Below are 9601 nucleotides of genomic sequence, written 5' to 3'. Positions count from 1 at the left end.
AAAAATCCCCTAAAAAAGAGTAAAAGCACCTAAATAGTTCAGTTCAGAGGAATGTGGTTTCACCTCTCCCGAGGCATAGTCTCCCTCTTGTCAAGCAGGGAACTTTAAATAGGGATTTGGAGCTGATGGAAAGGGGTTTTAGAACACTGCATATTGAGCCCCTTCAGGAATCCTGGATCCTAGGTGTTCCCTCCAGCCAAAAAATCCGTATATGGTGCCAGTCACCTTGTGTAGGGGTATGCCAAGCCATTACATCCTCTCCTTTGTTCATGGAGAAGCATTTGTTTTAGAAAAATGTAATATAAAGGCGTTTTCGGCTCAGGCGTGAAGTTGATTTGCCACTTAAAACCTGCTTGGCTCTAAGTGGGACTTGAGTGGGGTTTTGTACCTCATTCAGGTTGTGTGTGAATTGTGCCCATTAAAATCTTGCGTAAATTAATAAAGGGAAATATTTGTTCTACAGTTTCCCTATGAAAGCGCTCTGAATCTTCAAGTGCTCAGAGCTGTTATTATTTACAATAAACGGATTGTTTTCACTAGGGATTTTGTTTATTTTCTCTGATCCAACACATTACCTTATCTCCTGTGAGTACGGCATCCACTGTTGTATGAACAACCCAGGCTTTATACAACAGCCCGGTTAGCGCTTGGCCCATTTCCACCTGGTTCACATTTCACAAGGGCTCCCAGAAGGAACTGAAAGTTCAAGTAACTTTCCCATGGATTTACCCTTCAGGGCTGAATTGTTTTGCCTATGTGATTTAATATCGGCAAGAAATTTGCAGCTGGAGTAATGTCCTACCAGAGCACCTTGAATGCCCTTTTCGATCAGATCATCTCCCCTGTTTGAAAATACCTGGTGGGATTTGTTGTCTTCACAAAAAGTACAGTCTTTGCTTTGTTTTCCATTTCAAGTGTGGAAATTTCTTGACCCCCCCCTGTTTTCTGTTTTGTGGAAAGCAAGGTGTGCTTCAGGTTGCATTTTATCATCGCTCCTGCCCGTGGAAGTGGGTGTTTCTGAATACTGTGGTACTTGCAGAGATTTTCTCTCACTCACCCTGCTTGTACTCAGTCAGGCTGTCACAGGGTTTGCTGCTTTTTGCCTCCCTTTAAAACACATTTCCTATCTAAAATTAGAGCTATGCCCTCAAGTTTTGTGTATAAAATGTATTTTCAGAGTGATTGGACCTGAGAGGAGCCTTCCTGAACTCCCTGGTACCTTTGCATTGCATCTGAGACAGGTTGCAGCTTCTGTGAGCAGCTACAACCCACACTGTGCAGAGAGGGACAACATTGATCTTTTTATGGGGCTTCAGCGTGTAAATCATTTGAATTCTGAAACAAGCGCTCCTCTGTTTTACACAGGACTCCCTGTGGCTGCAGGATCTCACCAGGATGTCCTTGGTTTTGCAGGTAGCTGTATCCAGCTGGGTGGCAGGCGGATCCAAGGGTCACCATGAAGTTTTCAGGACCCCTGGAGAGCCAGAGGTTGTCTCTCCTGCTGGAGACGGCAATCTCTAGGGAAGCTCAAATGTGGAAAGCACATGTGCCGAAAATTCAGCCCAATCAGGTAACGTCTCTTCTGCACAGCATTCATCTTAGTAAAGGCATGAGATCTGTCTTGATTCTTTAAAAATGTTAATGCAATTATTGTCAAAGCTCACCAGACCAGTGGTTGGTTTTTCTGGCAAACGAGGAACTGCTGTTGTTTTGTAGGAATAAATATGATTTTAAGGGGCCCACTGTTAGTTTTGTTAATCCACATTTAGGTTTCCAAGTAAGCGACCTGGTCATCAGAGGTGTTGAGTATATTGGAGCTGTGGCTGTCTTGGGGCCACACACAATTTCAGCCCCTGGTTTGTGGCAAACCAGCCTGCTGTTCGTGCTGACAGTGTTGGTGATTTTTCTTGGGGTTGATGATTTTAACGTGGAGAGATAAGATTACAGTAAAACAAGACAAGTTAGGAACGCTGAGAGTGTAACCGAACCAGGCTCTTGTGTGAAGATTTCACAGGGACAAAGCCCTTGTGTGTTTTTGCCTTGTTTGAAGTTGACTCTGGTGGCTCAGAAAACACCACCTGCATTTGATGCTCTTCCCAGCGATCCCTCCCTTGTGGGACTGCGTTGTCACCCTTTGAAGATGAGGTTCCTCACCTGTACCCTGTTCAGATCGTCACTGCAGCAGCAGGACTAAGCTCAACCCTGTCTGTGGTGGTTACCCTGCTGCCAGGGACCTTTGTGGGAGTGTTCATGTCATTGCAGCACCTCCTGAAGTGAAGCGGGGCAGGCAGCTCTGCTGCCTGCTGTGAAGTCAGAGCAGGATCAGGTATGGAGACAGCCCCGTGGCTAAACCCAGTGCCAGGTTTGTGCTCAGCAGCAGAGCCTTGGTTCTGGCTTGAACAAACACCAGGTTTGTCCTTTCAGACTGCAGTTATGTCGGGATGATGAAGGAGCTCTTCCTGCTCCTCCCGTGCACTTTGGTAACATTGCTGAGGTCCGTGCTTGTTGCCCTGGGCTTCTGCTCCTGCCATTCCCACCCCCAAAAATGTGTAGTCTTTGTAAACCTTCTGTTTGCCTGCACGTCTGTTCAGACCTTCACTTTATCAGCTAGAATGCTGTAGTATGAAGTGTTTTCTAGCAGTAAATAACCATTACACTGGATTGAAATCACTGCGTGCGTATGTGTAAAACGTACAAAGGTCGGGTTTTAAAACAGAACATAAACACAGCGAGCTGCTCTGGGGAAACCCTGTCACACAGCCCAAACCCCTGTGTCTGTAGCCATGTAAAACACCTCTTTCTGTTCCTACAGTTCTTGACACCCAACTGCCACCCGTTCCTGCACTCCTGCAGCGTTCATTGCGGCAGTCACGGGTGCTCAGTGTGAATTACCCGATTTTCTGTGCTATCCTGAAGAAGGTCACAGTCCCCAGCATCTGCTGCCTCCTTTGGAAAAACAACCACGTTAGCCCAAACCCACACTCGTATGAAGGTGGTGTTTATTTCCCATGACAGTCAGGAAACCTGCATCCTTCTGCCCATCAGATCTGTGACCCGCAGCACGTGTGACTTTCCATTCCTTGCTGCACAGGCAGCCTGGCGACAGCGAGGGCTTTATCGGAGTCAGCAAATGAGGAAACGTGAGTGGGGATACAAAACAACTTCTGGTCAGAGCGGAGGTGCACCATGACTGTTTTTTTCAGGAGTAAACTTCCAGTTCTGACTCTTTAGGAGAGCCATTTTTAGCTCTAATATTTAAAACCCAAACAAATTCAGTTTCTAAGTATGTGTCACAGTTGACTTCTTTAAAAGGGAGAAAGTAACTCTTAGAGAAACAGGAAGACTTTTTATTTTTAGTACAGGATGCAGAATCTGCTGGGGGACTTTGGTCCTGATAATGCGTGTGTCTTTTTCTGTTTTGCTTTTACTTTTTGCCTGAAAACTCCCATTTCCTACTGGTGTGTGTATTTCTTTTAATTCTTTAAATGTAGGCCACTGGCTCTGAGTATTCACAGTATCAAAGCCAGATTTCACAAGAGCTTTTCCACCTGGAAACACAGGTGGGCTGAGCCTGGACCCTCCTTGTGCTCTTGAATGTGTTTGGTCTTTTATTTTGTCTTTTTTTTTAATTCCCCTTGGGTTATACACTATGCAGATGACATTCACAAGTTTTCACGTGATTAATGCTTGAGAAATCAAGCAGTAAAGACTGGGCAAAGGTTGATTTCTTTACACGCTACTGAGTAACTTTGCAGCAGAGCGGTGTGTAAGCAATGTTTATTTTTTTTTACAGAAACACAGCGTTTCTCCTTTCTTGTGGGTTCTAGTTCTTTATTTCTGTCCTCCCATTTGTTCTCTGTACCTCTTGGAGAATCGTGAGACCTCAGTTTATTTCCAGTTTTTCCACTGTCTCACCACATACCCTTGTGTAGCTCTTTCTGGTGCCTGTTTTGTCAGGGACGGACTTACCATTTTTGTAAAACCTTATGAGATGAACACACCCAGCTCTTCTGATTCCCTGAGCAGCAATCTCTCTCCCCAGTGTTTGTGTGTGTTACTTGAGCTCTTTGCTGTACCCCTAAACCATATCCAAATCCTGTAAATCACCACTTCTGCACATTACCACGAGAGCCCCCCTCATTCCCAACTGGTACCAGTGAGAACCAACCCAGTGGTGTCAACTGGGGGTAAAACACACACCCCTGAGACCCAAATAAGGACCAGTTTGACTGCAAAGTTTCCAGTTGCCCTTTTCAGGAGCCTCCCAGTCCTAATAAAGGTCACCTGCTTGCTCCCTGAGGAGCCCAAAGCAGGACCAGGCAGAAACAAACAGGTGAGAGAGCAAAACATCCCTGTCTGGGACAGCAGACATGAGAGAAAATAAGTTATCAGGTAAGGTGTTTTTCCTAGATTAGGCAGCAATAAAACTGAGTCACATTTGAGTTCACAGATAATGTTTTTTAGACTGCATTTTCCAAAAGTCTCAGGTATTCTCAGAGATGATTTGTACTGCGCTCGCACTCTGGAGCCCTCACAACAGCTCTGTGCGCCTCTTGCCATCACCGAGGCCTCGGGGGCAGCTTTCTGCCAGAATGCCTAAGAAATAGGGTTTGGGAACTGATTTGAGAAATAACAACAGACTGCAGGGCTCTGGGGTGTGTGTTTGGTCTGGGGCCCTGTATTCCCTCCCGTGGGGAGAATCACTGACCTCTGGGGTTGCTCACTTTGGAGTGGTAAGATTAAAGACACCGAGTGTGGCACTCACACTTCATTCAGTGCTGTCACCTGCGGTCCTGTCATGTTATTTAAAATACCTGTTTGTGTCCTTCACAGAAACTTCCCGTGTGCTGACAGCATTTAAAGGCACGTTCTTCCATAGAGTGAGTGACAGACAGGGTATTTCTTGATAGGGAGTGAAGTAAATAATTGCAGGAAGCAGATCAATGTGACTTTATGTAAGGAAGAGAAGAGAAGCTGATGTCCCTCTGCTTCCAAACACATTTTGTTTGGAAGCTTGTGGTGTGCAGGGCTCTGTCCTTCACTCCCAACAGCCTCCTGATGGGTGGAGAAGTTTGTGTGCTCTATAGGTAGAAAAGAGCTGCAAAAACCTCTCTGTCACTTCCTGGAGGTGCCAAGCAGGATGGAGAGGGAGGAGAGGAGCACTGTTAGAGCGCCGGGGTGAATCTTGGGCTCTGCAGGAGCGTTCAGCCGTCGCCATCGGTACCACGCACAGCGCAGATGAAGGGACAGCCGTGATCACGCAGGGCAGTTTGTCTCAGTTATTCTAAGGCCGTGCAGCAGCAGCGCTGCGTCTCTTTGGCCCCCACCAAAGCTCTGTTGGGCACTTTTGCAAAAACACTTCTGAAATCCCCGAGGGTGGGGAAGCACCACTGGAGGAGATGGGTGGGTTGTCCTTCAGTCCCGAGGGCCATTGCTGGGTCTGCCTCGGAGCAGCCACCTCCAAGCTGGGTTTGGGTTAATTTTCCCCTAATTAAAGCCATCACACGAGGCTGCCGTGCTCCTCCACCCCAGGGGCTGAGTTCCGCAGAGGTGGATTTGTGGCGATAACACAAAGCTGGCCACACACAGATTGTGAGCTGCAGAAAGTACCTCCACACAAAGAGGAACCTCTGCTTTCCAGCCCAAAGGGAGTTTTTATCTTTCAGCCACCGCAGTGTCTCAGTTTTGCTTTTAATTTTACATAAGTAAGAAACAGTGACCTCACTGCTTAATTAATTTTACTGTGCTGCATTGCTTATTTAGGATGATACAGGTACATCTTCGAGGGAGAGGGATAAAGACCAGCACATCCATGGGGGAAGATCCCAGGACAGATTTTGGGAAGAGCAAAGACTGAGAGGCAGCACAGAAAGACAATATTCCCTTCCCACCCATGTTGTTTCTAGGGGAAGACCTAAGCCTTCTCCTTCTGCAAGGTGCAGGAAAGCTGTGTGTGTGGTTGAAATTCAGCTGCCGTCCAAACAGATCAATGGTGGTGACTTGGGCCAAAAAGCTAAAAAAACCAGACCCAAATCCAGCCTTTCTGAGGTTAAATTGTACCTGCACAGCCCCAGTTCACGGTTAACTGTACTCCTAAAGGTCTCTTGTAAACTGTTCAGAATTCTCTCTTTTTTTAACATACACCGAGCTAAAAATACCCCTGTAATTTGAAGCAAAAATAAACCTTTCCTCTCAAAACACCAGCTCCCTCCCTGCCCCCTCTTTGGTTTGTCAGGAGCTGTACATCCGCCTGGCACCCAGAGCTGGGCTTTTCTGTGCATCTGCGTGGTACTAAAGAGGTTAAAATGAATAAATCTCTTTGGGCTAAGCTAGAGGACACCCTACAGACACCTTTCCTCTTTCCTCCAGCACACAGTAACACCTCCCAGTGATGCTTGAGGTTGCTGTAAATAAAGCTGTCTTTTCCAGGGCAGATTCCTTGGTAAGTACCTGCAGGAACCAAGTGGTGACTCGGGCTGGCGTGAAGCCCCCCCCTTTGCAGACAAGGTTTTGTTTCTGTGCAGAATAACTCCTGCAGAGGTGAAACCTTTGGTGTTTCTGACTCGCTCAGCCTGCCTTTAAGAGCAGTTTGTTTTTCTCTCCAACAGGACGTAGCCATTTCTCCAAAGCAGAGGGATGAGGTCATTCAGTGGCTGGCCAAGCTCAAATACCAGTTCCACCTTTATCCAGAAACGCTCGCCCTGGCCATCAGCCTTTTGGACAGGTTTTTAGCTGCAGTAAAGGTAAATATTTGCAGATACCTGAACTGAAATAGATTCAGAACGCCCCCCCCCTGCTATTTCTGTGCACAGTCTGAGCCCTGTGGCTGCATGGAAACGCTCACTTCCCCTGTCTGCTCTCACACCCTCTTCCTCTCTCACTCACATACAGGATGCTACCTGTGCTACTCCAGGAGCTTAATTTTGGGTTGTCAGGCACTTCTGGAGGTCGATTCTTTCCACAGCCACTTTTCAGTGGAAATAGCCACTGCTTTACTGACAACACACAGGTTTTGGGGAACTGCCTCGGTGCTCATACCGGCCAGGAATATTTCCCTTTATTGCTCTGTTCTGCCCATTGTGGCTCCTTAGTGTAAATGTATATTAAACTAAGAGAAAAGCAGCAGCCTTCCTCTTCAACTACAATAACCTGGTGTTCAATGCTGAATTTGCCTCAGCACAGCACCTTCAGCAATCAGAAAAAGAGGCTGCATAGAGGTTATACCTTAGTTAAAAAGAGAAGTCTCTGCCTTACCCAAAATTGACTCCTAAAGCTAAAGAAAATGCTGCCTGAACCCAGAGCGCTCTGACAGAGAAGCGAGGGCAAGTCCCTGCTCACTTCCTAATTTCTCTGGTGTTTTAACTGCATTTAATCGCCTTTGAACCACCTAGAGTTGCTGTGAGCACCTGCTGGCAGTGAATGAGCTGCAAGGCACAAAGGTTTGAGGACGGGTTTGGGCCTGGCAAGTGGCTCGCACAGGGAAATGGGGAAAATAAACACAGGAAGGTACAGCCTGAGGCTGTATACCACAGAAACTGGTTAAAAAAGCTAGAAGTCAGCATTTTGGCTCCCTGCAGTCTGGATCTGCTGCTGTTCTGTCCCTGTAAGTCTGCCACAGAAGCACATTTGATGTGCTCGGGCTGTGTTTTGCACCCGTGTGAATTGAACAAACCCAAAACCCCCAAATTCTTGGTACTGAGTGGTGAAGTGGGGCTTTGGGCAGCCTTATCCCTCACCGTGTTTGCTCAGCTACAGGCCACGCTCAGCAAATCTGCGGTCTCATCCGCACGTGTGTCCCATCTCACCGCCACCACGGTTAGGTAAGCAAAACAGCTCAGGAAATCCAAACAGAAGGGGGTATCCTCAGCCTGTGCCCTTGCATTTCACTGTGACCGAGTGTGGGAGAACACCATCATCCTTTAACCTGCCCTCTGAATGTTAATAAATGGCAATAACACTTCAACTACAAGCCATGGAAGCTTTTAAAGGTGTTTTCAAGTAGCTGATTTACTGAAGTACTGAGATGGGAAACATTTAAATCCCTCAATAGCTAATGCCCTCCGGTATGCTTTTTCTTTCAGTAATTTGCAGCAGCCAAGCAGTCTGCAGAGAAAGCAGAGTATGAGTAAGAAGTTCACAGTGCTCCAGGCAGCACAGGAATCTGAAGGTGTTTTGTCAGGGCCAGCACTGCTCAAACAGCTTAGGGCTCTGTGCTCCCTGCCCCACTTCTCTCCCATAAAGCCCTGGTTCCAGCTCAACTCAGGGATTTTACCAGGGATTTCATCATTAAGACACCCAAGTCCCTTCCCTTCACCCTGACCACACTTTAAAGCAGCCTGGCTGCCCCGCCGGCTGTTGCTCAGTTACGCTTCAGAGCGCAGGCAGCTTTGCTGTAGCTCACTGCACAGCGTTAACCCTCAGCGGAGCGGCCTTCACAGCCACACCGAGGTGGGCGAGAGGCTCCCATGGGAGACTGGGGTGCACGGTGACTGGGTTTGACACATCTGAGGAAAGGACAGAGTTGTTCCTTTCTGGTCAGTCTCTAGAGAGGGGAAAAGAGGTGACTAAATGATCATTAAATGGGGAGAAAAAGCTTCCCTGATGGCAGGGATCTGCTCTAGGCATTGGCTTTTTACTCAACACGCAGACAGTGGCCTTTTTTGCTGCGTGTTTTGAGCTAACTTGACACCTCCCTTTGAAGCTGCCGCATTGGCAAGAACAAGTTCCAGTCTGGCCCCAGGGGAGTTCATTCTCTTTGCTTTCAGTGGCACCTGAATGCAGCAGCACAGTGTGCATGTGCACTCCCTGTCCCCAAATGTGGCTCCTCTGCACCCGCTGAAGTCTGGACAGCGTTAGGAAACAAGTGCTCTGGACAGAGCACAGTCCTGTTTACCTGCCTGAGGCTGACTGTAGTCAGAAGATCCCCAATTTGGACACGATCCCATATTCTTCTTGCTTTGTAGAAACAGGGTGCTGGATTTCCTGACAGCTTGAATGAGATCCTGCATCCTTCAACCACCCCATAGCCCCGTTTCATCTGCTAAAATGTACCTGGCAAGAGCTAACCACGGCAGCAGTTTAGGTTGTAGGTGGGTTTTCACATTCGGTGCAGGATTTCCACTTACCTTTGCTTTCAGCATCTCGTACTGTGGACAGGACCCGTTTGCAGTCGGTGCTGGAGTTGCTGGCACAGCTCTGCAGCTCTGAGGAGGTTCAGAAACGGCGCCTCGGCCTTTCCTACCCCCCCAGCCGCTGGGGAGCAGGGGGACACATCCCATTGCCCCTCTGGGGGTTGTGACACTGATGTTGGGAGCAAAGCCCTTTGTCACAGCCACATTGAGCCAAAACTCAGCAGATGCACCACGCTCGGAGCGGGGGCTTAGCCTGGGCCATCACAGCGACTGCCTGAGTACCCACAGCCCCTGCACGCCGCTTCCCTGCCACCCTCCACCCAGCACCCACACACAAAATAACTCCCTTTTCCTTCCAAATTTCACTTACCTTGCCTAAACCAACAGGACCAGCTCTCCCTGAACAATCCCCGGGCTGCAGTTATGAGAACTGCAGTACAAAATTACGTTAGTGGTGATATTTATGGGTG

The 9601-nt window shown here is 47.9% G+C and overlaps 1 protein-coding gene across 1 annotated transcript in view; it reads left to right on the top strand.

Annotated features, from left to right (window-relative positions):
* Positions 1 to 1409: 1409 nt before the first annotated feature.
* The window catches only part of LOC104543297 (cyclin-I-like), an 11465-nt gene continuing 3273 nt past the window's right edge, over positions 1410 to 9601 (top strand). The window contains 2 exon segments of the mRNA XM_010187877.1: positions 1410 to 1570; positions 6609 to 6743. Of these exon segments, the coding sequence (XP_010186179.1) occupies positions 1457 to 1570; positions 6609 to 6743 (249 nt within the window). The 5' untranslated portion in view covers positions 1410 to 1456.

Source organism: Mesitornis unicolor, unplaced genomic scaffold (assembly GCF_000695765.1).
Source record: "Mesitornis unicolor isolate BGI_N332 unplaced genomic scaffold, ASM69576v1 scaffold17227, whole genome shotgun sequence".
NCBI classification, from domain to species: domain Eukaryota; kingdom Metazoa; phylum Chordata; class Aves; order Mesitornithiformes; family Mesitornithidae; genus Mesitornis; species Mesitornis unicolor.
This window is presented reverse-complemented; position numbering and strand designations above follow the sequence as displayed.